Source organism: Eumetopias jubatus, unplaced genomic scaffold, assembly GCF_037043125.1.
Source record: "Eumetopias jubatus isolate StellerSeaLion01/CBP00866 unplaced genomic scaffold, mEumJub1_p1.0 scaffold_17, whole genome shotgun sequence".
Lineage (NCBI taxonomy): Eukaryota > Metazoa > Chordata > Mammalia > Carnivora > Otariidae > Eumetopias > Eumetopias jubatus.
Genome location: NW_028274823.1, coordinates 74,378,511 through 74,398,644, shown reverse-complemented (window position 1 = coordinate 74,398,644; position 20,134 = coordinate 74,378,511). Strand labels below are relative to the sequence as shown.

The 20,134-nt window shown below is 44.9% G+C and overlaps 1 protein-coding gene across 1 annotated transcript in view; it reads right to left on the bottom strand.

Moving 5' to 3' along the window:
* Positions 1–10,380: 10,380 nt before the first annotated feature.
* Positions 10,381–20,134, bottom strand: part of KCNK1 (potassium two pore domain channel subfamily K member 1) — a 46,032-nt gene continuing 36,278 nt past the window's right edge. Inside the window, exons 2-3 of the mRNA XM_028104647.2 lie at positions 13,817–14,212; positions 10,381–10,640 (exon numbers count right to left, since the gene is read on the bottom strand). Coding sequence (XP_027960448.1) covers positions 10,381–10,640; positions 13,817–14,212 — 656 coding nt within the window. The remainder of the gene's footprint in view (positions 10,641–13,816; positions 14,213–20,134) is intronic.

Genomic DNA, 20,134 nt, shown 5'->3' with positions numbered 1-20,134 from the left:
TTTGAAGATACAGTTGGGAAATGGTGTGTAAATTTAATGGAGTAACCAAGCATCAGTGTGCAGGGAGGTTCGTGCAAAACTAGTGGAGATGATTTCGTCTTTCTTTGATGATTGAGAAGGCATTAAAATCTTCTGCACAGTCCCGGGGTAACTGTTGTAAGCATTGATTATCATTGTAGAGCAAGAGCCGGTTAAAAAAAAAAAATTCCTAGTTGTTAGCTTGTTTGTTATTACCGGGACATAGGAGGTCATAAACTGCCACATTTGAATAAGCACAAGAAAATGTTTCAGAATGATGTGGGAAACTCTCTCCCTCCTGGTAACTGATCTGAAAATGATCTTCACTGCCATCCAGTCTCACGACCCCACTGAAGAGTCAGTGCTCATTGCCGGACCTGGGTGTGTGGGTGGGGGGGCAACATCTAAATCTGGGTTTTCCCAGGAGGTCACAGGACTAACATTTAGTCTATGGAGTCTCTTGGACTAGAAATGATTTTGGAATTGGATACATTTGACAAATAACCTTCACTAGTTACATGGGGTGGAATAAAAATAAATGTGTAGTATAACGTATTACTATAAGACAGCTGTAGATGCAATTGGTTCTGTAATTAGCCTTCGTTTTACCAAGTTAGCTTCCTAAAATTAAGACTCTAGCCACATAAGAATAAAATAGATTGGCATTCGATGTCACGTGCATGTAAAACTTGAATTCTATGCAGGATACAAAAATACACTTAGATTATGGCTAAATATTTCAGAAGGTACAGGTAGGCATATGTCTTTTGTTTAATTATTTATGTATACTGTTTAAAATGTTTGGGGCGCCTGGGTGGCTCAGTCAGTTAAGCATCTGCCTTCGGCTCAGGTCATGATCTCGGGGTCCTGGGATTGAGCCCTGCGGTGGGCTCCCTGCTCAGCAGGGAGTCTGCCTCTCCCTCTCCCTCTGCCCTGTCCCCCCCTCCCGCTCATTCTCCTTCACTCTCTCTCTCTCAGATAAATAAATAAAATCTTTAAAAAATAAAATAAAATGTTTATCAGACCCACTGTGTAATAGGCATTAAGGCCAGCCCCCCGCAACTCCGGGTATCTATGCTGAGAGCCTCCCCTCGTCTCTTTATCTCACTTCTGCTTTCATAAAGCCAACATGTCCACCTTGTAGCTAAATCCAATGTCCTTTTCTTTATCCCATTTGGAATTTTCTAGCAGTTGACTCTTTGACCATTTTCTGTGTCTTGATACCTTCCTTCCAAATGTCAGGCCCCGTACTGGGTTTTTTGCACACATCATCTCATGGAATCTGTGTGAAGGTCTGCATTACATCAAACCCAACATTATCCCCCCCAAACTCATGCTCCCTCTTCAACCTGTACTTTTATTCTTATTATTCATTTGTTTGTTTGCTAAATTGGTATGAGATAAGCGCTTTTAATCAACCGCCTGTCATTTGGAGACCTCCATTGTAACAACCAATCATTGTCAAGGCTAAACAACTCCCTCCTTTTCACTTTTTTTGTGTGTGTGATTTTATTTATTTATTTGACAGACAGCGAGAGAGGGAACACAAGCAGGGGGAGTGGGCAGAGGGAGAAGCAGGCTTCCCGCTGAACAGAGAGCCCAATGAGGGGCTCGATCCCAGGACCCTGAGATCATGACCCGAGCCAAAGGCAGTCGCTTAACCAACTGAGCCACCCAGGCACCCCTCCTTTTCACTTTCTAAGCCATTCTGTAACATCATGCCTCTGAGCTTCATATCAGTTTTGGGTTTGAAAGCTCCCAGTTTGCGAACTGTTGTTATATACACAATACACTCTTACTAAATACGATTTTACTTATCTAGTTCCCATTTTCCCTATTTCTGGATTTTTGCCACGATCCACCCCAACTTCCAGGGACCACTTCCTCTGAGTTCATGATCATTTTCCATCTGCAAGACACCACGTAGCACTGGAATTTCATGGCCCTGTATTGCTAATTGGTGTGTGTTTATTCTCCACTTAAAAAGCAGGTGAATTCCTTGAGAAGCTGCACCATGTATCACTTCTACAGCACTAGGTATCACCTTGGATATCTTTCCAAGAACTGGGATTGTTGGCCCAAAGTGAGTATCACCTTGCCTTTTAGGAAAATGCCTAAAATTGTTTTTGTTTAAAGATTTATTTATTTTGGAGAGAGAGAGTACACGTGAGTTGGAGGGGCAGAGGGAGAGAGATTCCTCATGCAGACTTCCCCCCTGCCGGGCGTGGAGCCCCATGCAGTGCTCGATCTCCACACCTGAGCTGAAACCAAGAGTCAGACACTTAACTGACTGAGCCACCCAGATGGCCCTAAAATTGGTCTTAATGGTAGCAGCTAACAGTCATGAAAGTGTTTGTTCAGTGCCAGGTGCTGGCTCCTTGCTTTGGATTCATCATCTTCCGCCCCTGGAAACACCCTCTTGTAAACCTTGAGCCATAACACCTGCAGACAGCCCTTAGGTTCCTCTGTTCCCAAAGAACCAGGTCTTTTTAGAACCAGACTAGGAGAGAGCACCCCTTTCACAGTCTCTTCACATGGACTGGGGGCCCCACGGGTGATCTGTCGCAGACGGAGGGGGGGGGGGCTTGGGGATGTTGAGCCACGTGCAAAAAACTGGGAGAGTCCAAAACTTAAGTGTGCAAATGATGTCAAATTATCTTGAATTTTTCACACACTCAGAGATACCATCTATTTACCTATAAGGGTAATGATTCACTGTTATATTTAGTTATAGTTTTGTCATTATACTATTTTTCAGTCACTGCTTATCATAAATTAAAAAAATATGAAACAAGTCTAAGCTCTCAGATGATTTTGGTAACTTACATTGGATTTTTTTGTTATAAAAACAGTGTGTAGCGCGCATCCGGGACCGCAGGGAAGTGGGCGCCTGCGACGCGTGCGGTGTGGCCCGGCAAGTGGCTGACCGGGGCCGAGTGGGACTGAGCTGGACGGGCGGGGCGGCCCCAGCCGTCACAGGAAATAAGGGATCATGGTGCTCAATAGTTTGGATAAGATGATTCACCTGCAGAAAAACACTGCTAACATCAGGAACATCTGCGTTTTGGCTCACGTTGACCATGGAAAAACTACTCTGACTGACTGTCTTCTGTCTAGCAATAGGGTCATCTCCAGCCGCCTGGCGGGTAAGTTAACGTACATGGAAGAAGATGAACAGGTTCGAGGGATCACTATGAAATCCAGTGCCATTTCACTACATTATGCGAAAGATGATCTGTTGTCAGAGACAGGCTGTCCAGACTTGGATGCAGATGGGGACCTCTGACTGGCTTGAGGGCAGAAGAACGGGCAGTTCACACCTGCCCCCCATCCACCCAGGCGATTGTATGGATTTCTTCACAAGGACGGTCAAGAGTCTCAGGACTTTGCTGGCTCAGCCTTAGTGTTCCATTTCCTGGCTGGATCCTTAATCTGTCCTATGGCCTCAGTGTTGGATTTAGAATCTTTCTTAATTGGGTTGCCATAATCATTACAGCTTGCTTTCCCCAAGTCAGGATGTCATTCCACGGTAATACTTACAGGAATTTACGTGACAGAAATAGTCTTACAAATATGTGAGATATATATTCAGTGATGTTCACCAGAAAGTTTGTATTAGTTAAAAAAATGCCAACAACCTTTATGTCTGTCTTTGGAAAATGGTCAAGTACACTGATACTTCCTTCCCGTGATAAGCATACGGCTCTTCAAACACCTGTTCGATCTATATGTGATAATATAGGAAAAATATGTTGAGACAAAAAGCAAGTTGCAGAGTAAATGCTTGTATGGTAAGAGTGTGTTTTGGTAATAAAATACTATGTGTGTAGACAGAGATGTCTGGAAGGATGCACACTAAAAACTTAACGTCAGTTATCTCCAGGGGCTGAGTTATATGAAACTTACATTTTCTAAAATATTTATTTTTGTACTCTTTGGAAACTTTACACAAAATGTGCCTTTTTATAATTAGAAGAAAATAATAAAGATGTATTTCATTTCCCTAAAAAAAAAAAAACAAAACAGTGTGTAACTTATTCAGCCAACTCTCCATTCTTTCTCTACCCCCAGGATCGCATCTCTTTCTCCTTAGCTCACAGGCAAAACTGATGGGAGATGACACATGTCCCTCCTTCCAGCAAGTCTGACGCTCTGAGTGGGATATCCTGACATGGATTCTCACGTTATATACGCAGAGAAATAAACACACATGATTTTACCATTTTACAACCTGGGTAAAAAGCTATTTACGATCACTTGACCTGACAGTCTGCCTAACATGCATAAAATGCCTCTTTTCTTTCTGCCTTCGATATAGCCATGAAAATTTGAGATTCACCCATCAGCCAGAAAGAAACCATTTCAAATACAGGTTACTTGATTCTTTTCTTTTCCCTTTTTAAAATTTATTTTTATTTTTAAAGATTTTATTTATTTATTCATGAGAGACAGAGAGAGAGAGAGAGAGAGAGAGAGAGAGAGAGAGAGAGAGAGGGCAGGGGGAGAAGCAGGCCCCCAAGGAGCAAGGAGCCCGATGCGGGACTTGACCCCAGGACCCTGGGATCATGACCTGAGCCGAAGGCAGACGCCTAACCATCTGAGCCACCCAGGCGCCCTCCCTTTTTTTTTTTTTTTTTTTTTTAGGATTTTATTTATTTATTTGAGAGACAGCAGCGGGGGGGGGGGGGGAGGAGGGGCAGAGGGAGAGGGAGAAGCAGGCTCCCAGCTGAGCAGCCCACTCTGGGCTCAATCCCCACTGAGCCACCCAAACGCCCCTATTTGGTTCTTTTCTTAAAGTCTCTCCACAATGATCTAAAATATGTGCCCGGTGGCACAGCCAGGTTCCTGCAGACTGATGGACGGGGCTTGTCCTTCTCCCGACAGTGCCCCTTCCTAGGAATGCATCATGAACAGGGACATGTGGAGTCAACACCTGGCATGGCCCCGGGCTCTGCTGCTCTCTGCCCCAAGACAGGGGTGCCTGGGGCAGCCTGATCTCTTTCTCAGCTCCCAAAATTCAGAGGGAGCTGCCCAGGAAAAATGATTAAAAAAAAAAAAAAAAGACATTCTACTATTTTTACTTCGTTACAGAGTTCTAACCGCTAGGTCACGTGCCATAAATTATGCAGTGACCTTTAAAATCTGGCTCGGTCACTGCCCAATGGGTGGCAACAAGCTTAGTCCCAATGTTAAGGTCACATTGTTCAAAACTGCAATCACCACGTGGTGTACCAAGTTGGTAACAAGGGCATAGAGGAAGGCTTTCATTATTCAAGTGAGCCCATAAAAAAGGGCACTCCTCCCACATTAATGCAGCAATTTAAAGCAATGTTTACACAGAGCAAGAACAAAGGAGTGCAAGAGTTTCAGGTAAATTATGCTGATGTCTCTGAGCACCTATGGACTCATTGGTAGGTTAAATATCTCACTGTCAATGGGCTCTGGATTTCCAGCCATTGCTTAGAAATGGAAATGAATCCCTGAGTTATATGCATGATCATATATATCATGCATATGGTCACAATTTATATATAAATAATGGAAGATAAAAAAAACCCTCAAAACTCAACTTCTCCAACTAAAAATAAATAATGTCTAATTTACTTACAGATGATTTTAGCAGTCATGTACATGAGAGCAAGCCTATACATTCATGAACTTGCTACCTCATGTTGGAAAATGAGATATTTAGCCTAAGCGAATTTTTCGGACAATGGAAATATTTAAAATATGTTTAAATATTTAAAAAGCAAGCCTCTGAATGGGACGCCTGGCTGGCTCAGTTGGTGGAGCATGTGACTACTCATCTCAGGGCTGTGAGTTCGAGCCCCCACGTTGAGGGTAGAGATTACTTAAAAATAAAATCTTTAAAAATACTCCCCAATTTTAATCATTTTATATGGAAATACATCTTCATTTACTCTGTCTCCTTAAACAGAGTACATTAAGTGTAGTTTAACACTGTTATGAAAATCACAATATTGAAATAACATTTTTTAGAAAAAGTGCTGGAGGCGCCTGGGTGGCTCAGTCGGTTAAACATCTGCCTTCAGCTCAGGTCATGATCCCGGGGTCCTGGGATCGAGTCCCGCATCGGGCTCCCTGCTCAGCGAGGAGCCTGCTTCTCCCTCTCCCTCTGCTCCTCCCCCACTCATGCGCTCAAGCTCTTTCTCATAAATAAAATATTAAAAAAAAAAACAAAAATAAAACAAAAAAATAAAAAATAAAAAATAAAAAATAAAAAAACAAAAAAATGTGTGCTGTCCTGGGGGCGGTTTGTCCCCGCTGGGAGGGCTGTAGAAGGCAGTTCTTTTCTTCTGAGTCTGAGTCTGCCTTTCATGTTAGGCTCCCCTCAGTGCACTTGCTAGCAGTTTCTCAAAGCGGGTGGCACAGGGCACTCGGACCCACAAACCACACACAGACGGCTGGGCAAAGTTTTACCAATGTGGAAAACCCATTTTCCCAAGTAAGTATTCATACTTTTACAATCGTGCTGGCCTGAGTGTGCCCTGCCGTTCTGCTCAGAATGGAAAAACTTGCCGTAAGGGAGAAGTTGTCATGTTTCTGGAGTGTTTGACCATTTTTTTTTTAAGTATACAAAAGGGTGGTCAGGCAGCAAACTGTCCCCAGACTCTGAGTGGCACCAGAGACCGAGGTGGATGGTGCAGGAACCGTGGACAGTTTTAGGGGAACAGAGATACGGTGCTGACTTGAGTCTGCCCAAATGATTACACAGCGGGCACCGCCAATTTGCGCCGAGACTTTTAATAGTTTGCCACCTAAAAATGATGAGAAGTGCGCCCACTCAAAATTTGAGAACTATTGGGTCACACTGCTCCCCTTTATTGTCGGTGGGTTGGAAACCAGAGCAGTCATTTTATTAGAACCATGTGCAAATCTAAGTGAGGGGAGCAAGGAAGGGGCTTACTTCTTATTAAATGCGTTTCACTGCCAGGCTGCAAAAATACTTAAAAATGTCTTTACTTACTTCTGGGCTCCTTACTGTGTTTTTGAAAGCTGAGTTTGCCTGACAACACCTATTAGATAAGTGAAAATGTTTGGAAAATTGTCTTCAGCAAACAATCTCCTGTTTTGCCTTCACACAAAAGGCTTGCATGTACCAAATTTTCATCAAGTAGAACTCTTGGAAAATAATACACCACTACAGGGAAAACTTTAAATGTATTAAAGAGACAGACTGGAAATTGTACTGGGCAGATACGTGGTAAGTCCTGTATGATTGCAGGTTCAGCACTGTAAGGCAGTTTTGTTTCTAAATTTGCTGAGGAATCATCTGGTTGAGCATGTACACACTTCGGAAACTCCATCCCAGGACTGCCTTCCCGAATGGAGGATAGCAGTATTTATCGCAGCACTCCTGGGCACGGAGGCTTTGACAACGAATCACAAAATGCATGTATCATATGCCACACAGTCAGGAAGTTCTGCTTACCGCATTCTGAGTAAGAGACAGAGGATCTTACGGTCTCCTTCCAGTGCAGGCTTGTGCCAACTTAAAAGGAACTCTTAATTCAAGCCAATACCCGCTGCTTTTAAGGAGATGTACTACTGATTAACTTTAAAGGATTAAAAAAGCTTTGCATTGAACATTTCAGTTATTTCGCCAGATTTGTAAATATCTCCCTGTCCATCTTCCGAAAAGCACAGAAGGCTGTGTTTTGTAGAGTGTGGGCATGACTATTCTTCAGGTAAGAAAAGCAACCCCGTCTTCCTAATCGAATCATTCCCATTTTTGCCTTAAGTTACACCACATATATCTGTTCAGAAAACATCCCCTTTTCCCACCCACTCATCTTCCTCTTCGACTTTTGAACAAACCGCTTTTTTTTAAACCTCTTGGGGGGCGTGATTACTGCCGGGACTAGTCTCATAAATGGAGCCATCTGGGCCCAACTTCATCTGTTCTATTTCCTGTTTTAGCTTCTTTTGCAGACTGCTCCTAGCCCTTGCTCTACAGTGCCTTGGACTGCTGGGAGGGCGAGAACTCTCCCTCCACCAACACTGTGCTCTGCTCACACTGAGTTTATCGGCTGCTCCAAAATCAACATACCTGCTGGACACATGTGACTTTAAATTCACACACAGGAGTCTTTTCCTTGAAAGACAAGGGTTTCTGCTGCTTCTCGATCCTGAGGGCATTCTATTGGATCCTTAAGAACTCAATCTAGGACACTCTTGCCCACGAGTTGGATCGTTGGGCTTATACTCGACTCATCACTCCGAATAGTATTCACCCCCACCTCCAACTTCACCCTCACTCACCTTCAACTAGAAGGTTCCAAGGTCATCTCCTTGCTGCCCTCAGCTCGTCCTGCCCCAGCAGGTCCTGCTTCTGTTCTCTGACAGCTGGCTCCTCCTTCAGGACCTCAGGACAGCATCTGCCCATCGGCTGAGGACAAAGAACAGGCGCGGGGAAGATACTCTCTGCCTTACGTTTTGCATCCCACAGGGCACGGGAGGCAAAACTTGCTCCCATTTTTGAAGGGCATTAAGGGTTAGGGCCTTCTCTGCAGATTCATAAAATTATGCTTTGCAAATTAACTGGACACTTGCACAACGCGATGACATCCTGATTCAGAGTCTTCCCTTTCTGCTCCTTCTCCTTCTCGGTGTTTTGCACCCCTCGCTCAGACGAGTCACCCACCAGTGGGACATCCGTCCTCTTTCCCTGCACAGGGTACAGACACTCTCCCTGCGAAAAACCCACTGTTTCCGTGGTTTTTATCCTGCAACACCCCGGCACCATCCCAAGTGCGTGGTCACTGCGAACTTTCCAGACCCAATCATGTCCTTGATGCATGTCCCTATCTGCTAGAGAGTCTCTATTCCATTCTTTAACCGATCACCGACCGCTGCCTACAGTCAGCGTGGGATGCACAGAGAAATGTGCTTGCAAGGCAGCGTCACCCAGACCCAGAGGAACAGAACACGTCTGGAATCCAACACTGGGAAGGGGGGGGGGGGTTGTCTACTGGGATGGCATCACAGGAGCTCTGGAGTGGCTCGGAGGCTCCGGAGCTGAGGGACTTCCTTCTGATGGTTTTGTTGCTCTGAGGCCAGATGGGGTCTCCTCCAATAAAGAAGGGCCCTGCTTACAGAGGGCCAACAGCCAGCAGGACAGAGCTGGGAATGGTGTGCTCAGGGCGGCACGTCACGGAGATGTTTCTGAGTGAGCTCCCCAAGGCTCAGTGATCATGCAGGGTCTTTTTCATTTTCTCTTCTAAAACTCCCCAAATAGTGTCCTGTGTACACCATTTAAGTGCGGTTTCTATAAAGGAGCACATACATAGTGTCTACATGGAGGAAGGCTTTTCTTGATACATTAACGCATAGGATTGCAACCAGCTATGACTTTTATTGATTTCAGCTTGTAAATTTAAAAACCCTCCGATTAACTGGACAGAATCTGTTCATTCGGGGTTTCTCGGTTCACGTCCTGGGCTGTGTAGACCAGGTGACTACAAATCACAATGCACTTGCAAAATGCAAAACAAAATAACTTCTTTTACAAACTGTGTTCTCCATTAGCTGTTCCCTTCCAGAGAAAGGCTTACAAACATTTGTGACACCTGATATCATACTCTTACAAAAGGTAGAAACATTTCCTGTAGCAGAATACCATAGTAACTCACTCTTAAGTGTATTATTTCCCTTATTTTATTGTAGCAATTCTTCAATTCTTTAGTACAAAGAGAAATCAAAAGGAAAAATATCTACAATCTTGGGTTAAGAAGGATGCTAAGATCTGGTGACTAAACCATATGTACAAGATATAAACATATTTATACTTGTATGTACACAGTTAATGGTTGCCTATTCATTATAAATAGTAGGTTTAAGTTAGAGTCTACAAAAATAATGATTTGGGATGGGCACATGCAAACAGGTACACATAAACTTATTTATAAAACACGTCTCTATGCCTCTCTCTTTTACTTGTTTTGGCCCTTAAATATAAATGTTGCTATTTAGCCATCAGCTAAAATGATTTAAATGCAAATCCCAAAGTCCCCAATCAAAAGTATAAAATCTGCTTCTAGCCCCAGCAGCACCCTTCTTCAAGTATTCCTTACCTATTTGTAAAGTCTAGGTAATTTTGTCACATGTGAATTATAGGTACATGTCTCATTTCCTCCTCCCGAGTAAAACCTTGCTTTGTTCCATTATTTTGTGGGGTTTTTTTGTGGTGGTTTTTTTTTTTTTTTTTTTGGTAAATATTTCAAACAGTAGATATTTGTTAAAAGATCATCTTGGCTTCTACATTCTCCTACAAATAAACAAGACAAAGGCTCTTTCTCCCCGCCCTGACCCTGGTGCTCCGGGGACAAGGCGGCAGAGCCCTCAGTTGCCCGCGGAGGCATCGGGGTGGGCTGAGGACTGCGGGCCCACAAAAGGCTCGTTCTGCTTCCGATCCTCCTTCGGGCCGGCCGCCTGGTCGGCGATGGATGAGAAGGACAGCTGGTCGTGCTCTATGATGTGGACGCGATCTTCGTCTTTGTCCTTCTTCACGTAGAACATTTTTCTGAATTTTTTCAGCTCGTGGAGCTCACAGAAGGTTTCCAGAACCACCAACATGGCAATGAGGCCAAGGAGGAGGTAACCTGAGTGAGAAGAACGACAACGTCTCAGTGGGATCGAGTCACGGATGATCCCAGTGGAGGTACAAGAGGGCGCTGATGAACCAATTCCCCGCCACTTTCTGAATTTCTGGGAACGTTCTGAGGGCCGTGGCTCCAAAAGGGACTACCCAGAGAAAAATGAAGAATGACTTAACTTTCTACAACCTCGGATTATTCCAAATCAGGGTGTGATTTCTGAGAAAACAAGAAAAAGCTGGGGCTGACGTGGCATCATCAAGAGAAAATACCAGCCTGCATTCACCGTTCCCCAAGAGTGACCCGCAGGGAGAGGGCTCTCCGCCTCTGCTTCACTAATCAGCGGCTCTCAAAAAGCCAGTGACATGTCGGGGCGCCTGGGTGGCTCAGTCGGTGAAGCGTCTGCCTTCGGCTTGGGTCATAATCCCGGGGTCCTGGGATCGAGCCCCGCAGAGGGCTCCCTGCTCAGCGGGGAGCCTGCTTCTCCCTCTCCCTCTGCTCTCCCAGCTCATGCTCACTCTCTCACGCCCTCTCTCTATCTCGATTAAGTAAATAAAAGCTTTAAAAAAAAAAAAAAAAGCCAGTGACATGTCCCAAGAGTTTCTGATTGTCATGAGCGCTCAGAACAGAGCTTGACACCTTCTTAAGGACTCAATACTTTTATCAGTTTTTCCACTAAAGAGTAAGAAGTATAACAGTAGAAATTACAGTTTAAGCTAGATAAAAATCCCTCTAAGAATGGATGCTGACGTGAAACCGGTCTTTGTGTGGCGATTCGCATTTGACCGGGATCCAACTGCACGCTAAGCTGTCCATGATGGGACAGTCATTTGGGGGGCACGTGGACCATTCACTGATTAATTCTACCAGCTTCTTACTCCGAAATATAAGATAACGGGTGGATTCAGGTCACACGCTATTCCTTGAATTCAGTGATGAGACAGTGGTGGTGATTTTAAGTCAGTTCCAACACATTTAAAATCAGTTTCCGGGAAATAAAAGATTCATCATGGAAAGGAACAGGGTAGTGAAAATGAAAACTAAAAATAAGAAAAATCCCAATTTCATGGCCCAGTGGCAAAATGCTTGCAGAGGATTTTCAGAAAATAAGTGAACCAGCTAGAATGAGCAGCATAATAGGAACAAGAAGGCTGATTATCTCAAGAATGCAGAGAGACATGGTTCTAGCATCTTTAGAATTTGACTATTAAGTTTTGATGATAACACGGTAAATTTCTGAAATAGCAATAACAGGGGTGCTTGGGTGGCTCAGGCAGTTAAGCGTCTGACTCTTGATTTCAGCTCAGGTCATGATCTCAGGGTCCTGAGATTGAGCCCCACATCAGCTCCATGCTCAGTGGGGGTCTGCTTGGGATTCTCTCTCCCTCCCCCCCCCCACTCAGGCTTGTGCATGGGTGCGTGCGCTAAGACAGATAAATAAATCTTAAAGAAATAGCAACGACACTGTTGGACTAGTTGACAATTCCCTTTCTTTTCCTTTATCCAGTGTTTAGTCGAGCCCTTGAACGCTGACAAAAATATCCATGGGGTTTCAGGCAAAAGCTGTGGGATTTTAACCTATTCATGATCTAATACACTTTGGGGATACTCACTTGCTCCGTTCAGCATATACGCCATGTAGACCACCTAAAAAAAGCTGGTTCACACTGTAACAAGTGTTAAGATGATCTACAAGGATTTAGCATTATACGAAAAATTGAGGGAGTTCAACAGTTGGGCAGAATTTACGAGACGACAGTGAACACAAGAGACAAATAAAACTAGAAAACACAATCGCAGAAACATTCAACTTCTCAAAGTCCTAAAAAACTAAATTAAAATAAGGAGGTAATAGTTTACCTAATACATGAAAACAAGAAGTTGAGATAATGTTGATCGGAGCTACCAAATCTGCAACAAAAACACCCCTTGGGCTACTGGCCCACACCATCCCGTGAGGGCTGAAACCGTTATGCTCAGATCATTGTGGTGGGCGTGTAAGCCCAGAACGCCGTTTGGAAAGCGCAGGGTCAGTATGTTCTGTGTGTCACAAGAAAGGCATATTCACTTTGGGCCAGCAATCCCACTTCTTGGCAAGATACCCAAGTAGAAAAAGTATAAACATATACAGATACAGCTACAGTGTTGTTTATAACGTCCCCAAATTGGAAGCAATCGAAACAGTCAACAACAGAGGCCTGGTTAGATTACGGTAGAGCCAGGGCTGAAATATTCTGTGCACATTTCAGAGAATTATGGTAACTGGAGGAAATAGGAGCTCGCGCTTGTAACTACTTGGTAAACATTTCTGGAACTTGTATGACAGCTGGGCACTGTTCGAAGCACTGGGGTTTATGACTGAGGCCTCTGTCCTGGGTGAGCCCCTGGTTTAACGGAAATGTTAAAATATACATAATTCAACTAAGCACGTTGTCAGGTTAAGACAACAAGACAGGGCCAGGACACAGCATCTGACTGTCTTGAGTATCTACTATGATCTCCTAGGAAACATGACATGAGCCAAATCTTGAAAAATTCTCGAGATGGCAGAAATGAAAACTGTGTATGTATGATGATGCAAAAACTAAGAGTTTCTTGAAAACAGATTTCTAAGTTCTCCATAGCCATATCCAATTCAAAAAAAATTGTTTAAAAATTATAAACCACAGGCCATCTGGATTTGAATGCCTACTGTCCACACACAAAATTCCGAAAAGCGTTCACATATATTCTGACTTCTCTGAAAAAGAGCCAGATGGACAAACGAGATAAGCAACTCTTTTAAGATTTTCCTGGCAAATTAAAGAACACGACTGACAGTAAGAGGCTACATCCGAGCCCTAGTTTTCTGGAGCTTAAAATAGTTAATAAAAACAGCAAAAATTTTTTTGATTAAGAGTTGGTAATCCCGTATGTTCTATGTGGTGCCTTTTTACACTGTAATTTATAATGCCTCTTACGTTATTAGTAAGAAATCGATCATTAGTTGTTAGTAAGAAACTGATCAGCAGTTTTAAGGTACCTGGAAAAATTAAGTCTCAGCAGTGAGATTTTTGCATAAAGAGCTTGAAAATGTATCCCTCAGGGTTTTTATGAATGACACTATTCACTGGGAGGCAAAGTGGGGCCCGGAATAGCGAGAGAGGCCAAAGCGGGTGGGGTCCGGGAGCCCCAATACTCACACGTGATCCCAATCTTATAGAGCTCTCTGAATTTTTGGTTGTAGCCTTCTCCAGGAACGTAATCCCCTAGGCCGATGGTGCTCAGGGAAATGAAGCAAAAATAGAAGGACTCGAGGAAGTTCCAGTCATCCTCCAGGATGGAGAACACGGCTGCCGGGATGAAGAAGAAGCAGGACACGGTGACGAAGCCGAGGAGAACGGCGTGGACGATGGCCACCACCTGCTTGGAGAAGCCCCAGCGCACGTGGAAGTAGAGGATAGGCCTTCGGGTGACATGGATGGTGACACGCTGGACCACGGCCGTCAGGAACAGGAGGGTGAATGGAATGCCGATGACCGAGTAGATGATGCAGAAGGCCTTTCCTCCGTCTGACAGGGGCACGGTGTGGCCATAACCTGCACGGAGGAGGAGGTAAACTGAGGTAAGGAGGAAGAGCGGGGCAGAGTGTACATCTGTAAACACATGGCTGCCTGCTACCCACCCCTGCCCCCCTCAACCTAGGCAAAGAGTCCGACCTCGGGTCTGATACTTGAAAGGCGCGATCAGAAAATTTCCTGCAACAAAATTCCACAGAGGATGTTACTGCCCTCGATGAAATCGGACCAGATCTTTCCCACGCATCAGGGACTGGTTTTGAATTCATCGTCAGGCTGAAATAGAAACTCTGCGTGCGAAGGGGCTGGTGTCGCTCGCTGAGACCAGCCGGGCAAGCGCATCAGAGGACACCTCTTCCCCAGGCTGATGTCCTGTCGCCCCCCACTCCCCGCAGGGGTCCTCGTCAGGACCAAACACCAGTCTACACTTGCGTCCGGAGCAAACTGTTTGTGGAACGTTCTGATGGGGGCGGCCGAACTGTGGGCAGGCGAAGGAGACTCAAGGAAGATACAGACATTGCAAAAGAAGAAAAAGGAAGATTAAGGCACACCAAGCCACAGGATTGAGATTCCTTTTATTTGCTCAGCTACCTGGCTAAAATGGCATATTCAGAAACCGTTAACTTCTTTCCCCCTTGTCATTTCCCAAGGCTCCAAGATGCGGTAAGTTCCCCCCAAGCAAACATTAAAAAAACACTTTAGGCCCCAATGGTCCGAACATATGTCTCTCTGACTTTCCACTAGGTTTGAGTCACTCCCAAATTAAGCCATTCGACAGACTCTTTGTCCAACAAGTACCAGCAAGAGGGAAAGCCAGGCGGCTGAGGCTCTGCGTACGGTTTTTAAAGTTTCACGAGCACTCCATCCCGAAAGGCCTAACATGCCCCAACAAGTCAGTTCAGGAAAGAGCCAACAAGATGCATTTGTGTGTGTGTGTGTGTGAAACTGGATCCTGAAGAAGCCTCACATACACGATTACGATTGAAACCTGATTTCTACAACATAGCCTCCTCCTTAAAAAGAAACAACCCTGAAAACCCTTCCGCTTAGGATCCCTAGATTCTTGGCTTTACGGCAGTTCATGGGGTAGGGCCCAGGGACGGGTGGTCAGTAAAAGCTTCCCCGGGGGTTCCCATGCACAGTGTCCACACGACAGTCGGGGGAGGCCCTCGGGTGATGAACGAGCTACAGGGAGTCCCAGAAATCTGCCAAGATTGTTTGCAGCGTGTACATCCCCACGTGCCTTTTTCTGGGACGAGATTCTGGAATCTTAGATTCTCAAAAGGGTGAGGAACGGTTGTTCTGAGCAGCTGTTCCTAGCATGCTGTGCCGGCTTCTGGGCACGGCTGCGAGGGAAGTCGGAGCATCCAGAGAACAGGAAGGAGGCGGACGGCAGGGCGAATGATGCTCTCGCCACAGAAGGAAGCAGGAGAAATTCGGCTCTTGACCCGTGAGGCCCGAGTAAAGCAGCCATGTCGCCGGAGCCAGGGGAGAGGCGAGGCATCAGGAGGGATGTTCTCGTGGTCAGAGATCTCTGGAAAGGACATTTCACTTGACCGTAACAAAGCCACTGGAAAGCGATCATGAATTTGGTGTCAAAGTACTGGGAGACCACAGGGCTCAACCAGGGACGCCAGGGAGGCCTTCCACCATGGCAGGAATTTTGGAGAGGAGTTGAACCAGCCGGACTCGAAAAAGCCTGTAAGTCCATGACTTTATTATGCTTTTTGGTAGTATTTTTATAAATTATCTTTTCTTAAAAGCAGAACACACCGATTTCCTGTGGCCCACCTCTTCTGTGCCATCTGTTCCAATAAATTACAGGATTTCGGTTCTAGTAGGAAAAAAAAGTAAACAAATGTCTAGTTTTAAAATATTTTAGGATGTAATTTCTACTCTCAAATGACAACAGCTCTTTCCATGAGGGTGTTAACTGACGCTTCACTGACTAAAACGTTATCTCCGAGCATTGGCGATAATCGTGACAAGACTCTTAAGCCTCCCCGCTGCAGTAATGCATTTTTATGCCAGGAATATGTTCCCACTAAGAGATTTAGAATCACCAACGTGTAGATCACTCACCAAAAGCCTGTTTCTCCTCCTCAGGTTACATAGATAATTTTGGTTAATGGAAAATAAAGTGTTTAAATTTACATTCCATTATTATTGTCTACACTTCCGGTGCGGGCCATACTGGGAAAACTAGCCTCTATGCAGGGCGCACAGCAATTCTTTTGCCAATAGACAGCCCTGAATGCATCAGATGGAACCCTTCAGTGCTACTGAATTTTAATGAAGTGGTGAATAATTTACTCAAGTTCAGTCAATTGAACCCCCGGATGAATCACAAAGCAAAGCTCTTATTTTAAAATCTTCTATTAAAATCCATTACAAACCATGAAGAAGAGAAATATTAACAAACCTTTCCTATTTGGTGTTCTTCACATTTTTCTAAGGCTAGTCATATAATTTGGGGACACTGTAGGAGTACATGCATCATGGGGGGGAGGGGTCGTTCTAAGGATAGTGTCCTAGGAACTATGGCTTCCCAGGTGGCTACTCTAACTACAACAGCCCTGATGTGATGCTAGCTAACCTCCAATCTGGGGCTATGCCACGCTGGATCGGGGCCTTCCGGTTTTTCTGGTTTTTAAGTCCTCCTGAACGAAGTCCAAGACAGAGAACCTTTGTGGGCTCCTATTCAGATCATTAGAGCAAGTCACCGACCGGCAACTTCTTCCCACGTATCAGATGTTTTTGAGAGAGGTGCAGTTTGTTGCTACACTTCTTGTTGTGATCCTGCACATATAATACATACTGTCATTTATTTACATTATTTAGTATGATCTAGTACAACATATACGCTTCCCATTAAGTTAGCTTGATACCTGATTAAAAACCATCTACAAAAGAATCTCAACCTCTGAAGTCAATGCCAGTAGAGATACTGAAATAAAATTACAATGTTTCCTCTCCTATAAAACAGACTTTAATTTGCAATCCTGGGCTTTCACTTACTTGTTATCCCTCTCCTGCTGTGAGCCCCTGATGGGGAGGAAATCATGCCCTCCTCTCCCGTGAGGCTCTCCAGGCTCCCCAACTGCGATGCCATCCAATCCACAGGAGCGAGAACGCTGTGGTTGTGACTTCAAGTCTGGGAGGGCCACAAATTCACTGTCTGGCAACGAACAGGCTTCTGGTCACACTGACTTTGTTACTTTCATTGTATCTTTTACTTGCAGTAAATTTTTGTTCCATGGTTTCAGTACGTGGTTAGCTTCTGGACACCTCACACACAACAGGTCTTCACGTTCCTTGTTTTACCGCAGTACTTTTCAAAGACTCACACGTGGGTAAATCGGTTCATCCCTTTCATCCCGGTCATCGACAGGACAGGAAACGTCTGGCTTCTCTTACTTTGCTTACAATGGAAGTTGTTTACCAGGAAGAGAAGACTCAAGGGGAGTCTGAAGAGACTGGATAGGAATATTGGCAAAAACGGAAAGAGGCTTCCATTCCGTGTGTGTGAGGAAGGAGGCACGGAGGACGAGAGGTGACAGCAGGAAGAAGTCACAGGACGTGCAAATGCCCATGCTTTCCTTGGCATCACCACTTTCTGTCCCATTCATTTAGTACTTTTCAAACACTTCTTGTTGCTTCTGCTCCATCGTGGATGGTTTCTTGTTAACATCCCGGGCGGGGTGGGGGGGGGCGCACGGGGATGACAATGGACTTCCTAGTTAGGACACTGCTAGGATTCTTTACCTTAGCGTGGCCATTCTGAGTGATGTGCCCCATTAACACCCCGCAGTTAAAAACTAGAGGATCCTAGCAAATGGCCTAAATGTCATAGACGGGAGCATCTTGCACAATGGCAGTACTGAGAAAGGACAACCAGAGAGGGTGACTTGGGCAAGGGGCACCTGTGCTGCACATCCGTCAGTCTGAGGAGGCCGAGAGGTTCTGGAAAGGATGTAGGTGAGCTCAAAATACCCAATAAAAGCAGCCACCGCTTGCTTCTAAAGTCAACTCAAGTCCTGACCTTCTTTCTCAAGGGCACATAGCCAAGAGGCAGTGTTGGCGATCACTGTAGGAGGGCACCATGTCCTTCTGGTGGCTCCACGGAGCTGCCCAGGACATGAGACTCAGGAGAGGACAGGCGCGGGGGGAACAGTGATCAGGGTGGACAAAGGACGACACGGTGTCACACAGTGATGGCAGGGGAATGCAGAGCCTGCGTATTGCTGCAGGTATCGGGGGCAGGTCTGCACAAAACCTAACCAAGGGCCAGAGAACGTGAGCACAAGCCAGGCGAGCCCCATGTCCTGGAATTCCGGTTTAGAAACGACACGGAGGAACCACTGTGGTGAATGTCAGGGTCATCAAGGGAGAAAAAGAGAACAGTGTCCTCCAGTTATGAGAGAAAAGCATGAAATCATAACAAATCGGAGGTGACCCTAGAAAGTGGAGTCTCTGCGGCAGTAACTAAGATCAGAGATATCAGCACAACAGAAGGTCCAATAAAATTCTTATCTTTCTGTTCGACTGTTAAACTTACAGGTTGATGATTCCATTTGCAATCCCTGTTTGTGGACAAACATATCATTACAGAGACACCAGTCAAATAAGGCAGGAGTGGTTATATTCCAAAGAATGTAGAATATACATACAGAGAGAATTTATAATGTAAATATCAGGCAAAAGTAAAAATGATCAGTTACCCAATGCCTAAATACATTTCAAGGAGAAACTTTCAAAGAACATCATCGCAGGAGAAATCTCCTTCCCTGGCCACCCATCCCTTGGTTCGATCCCAGGGGGCATTACTGTTAGGAATTTGTAGCCAAAAGGTCCTGAAACTTTTCTGAGGATTCAGATATGTACATAAATGCTTCCAGAAAAACACGGTTTTATTTTGGTTTTGTCACAAACAGTATACCACATGTATTGCCGCTCTCCACTTGCTAAGATTTCTTTGAAGAGTATGTTCTGGAGATGGCTCCGTGTCGAACCGTGAAGACTGACCTGTTCTTTAAATGCACATTCTCCGCTATGCTAGCGCCCTAGCCTCTCTAACCATCTCCCCCGACTGGTGGACGCTTAGGGTGTTTCCAATTCTTCACTATTGGTTAATATCAGGTCAAAGGCAGGTTAGGCGTCCGGGTCCCTGGTGAGAGTGTAACACGGCGGATCTCGTGATCCCCCGGACCTCCGTGTAGCCTTGCGTGCTACACAAGTGTCCAGTTCAAAAGAAGGCTCATTAGCAGAAACCTAAAAGTAAATTCTCGAATGCACTCAAAAGCTCCCAGCTCCCAGAAGAGGCCATCCTAGGAGTTCACACACCCAGTTCCTGGGTGGTGTCTGCACAACAGTGCTCACTTTCTGGCACAAGCATGCAGTACAAAGACTTGCAGGGAGGACTGGCCCTCTGCCCTGACGGTTCTCTTACCCCCTCCCTTCCACCTGGGCTCATTTTTATGTGGGTACGGTTTTTGTTTCTTGTGCTGGCAACACCACCGTAGTTTTCCTCTCGGCCTTCCGGAGTTGACATAGACTCTTTTCACATATAAGCAACTCCTTTTGTTCTGATGATTCTGACTCGATAGGCAGTTTTTCATTGTATTCTACCTGTTACTAGCTGTCCCAAAGTACCCAACCAAAAATATTTCATTTTTCTCATTTTAGACTTTAGGTAAGGAGTTTGGCCAACTCAGGAACTCCTATTATGGATGCTTTCTTTCCGAAGCATTACCAATTTCCTCCAACTCTAATACGTGTACTTATTCATTCTATGCCCCAAATAAATACTGTTTCTCCATCTTTTAAAATTTATTTTCATTAATTTTTAAAGATTTATTTATTTATTTGAGAGAGAGAGAGAGGGAGAGGGAGAGAGCATGAGCGGGAGGAGCAGATGGAGAGGGAGAGAGAAACCCAAGCCGA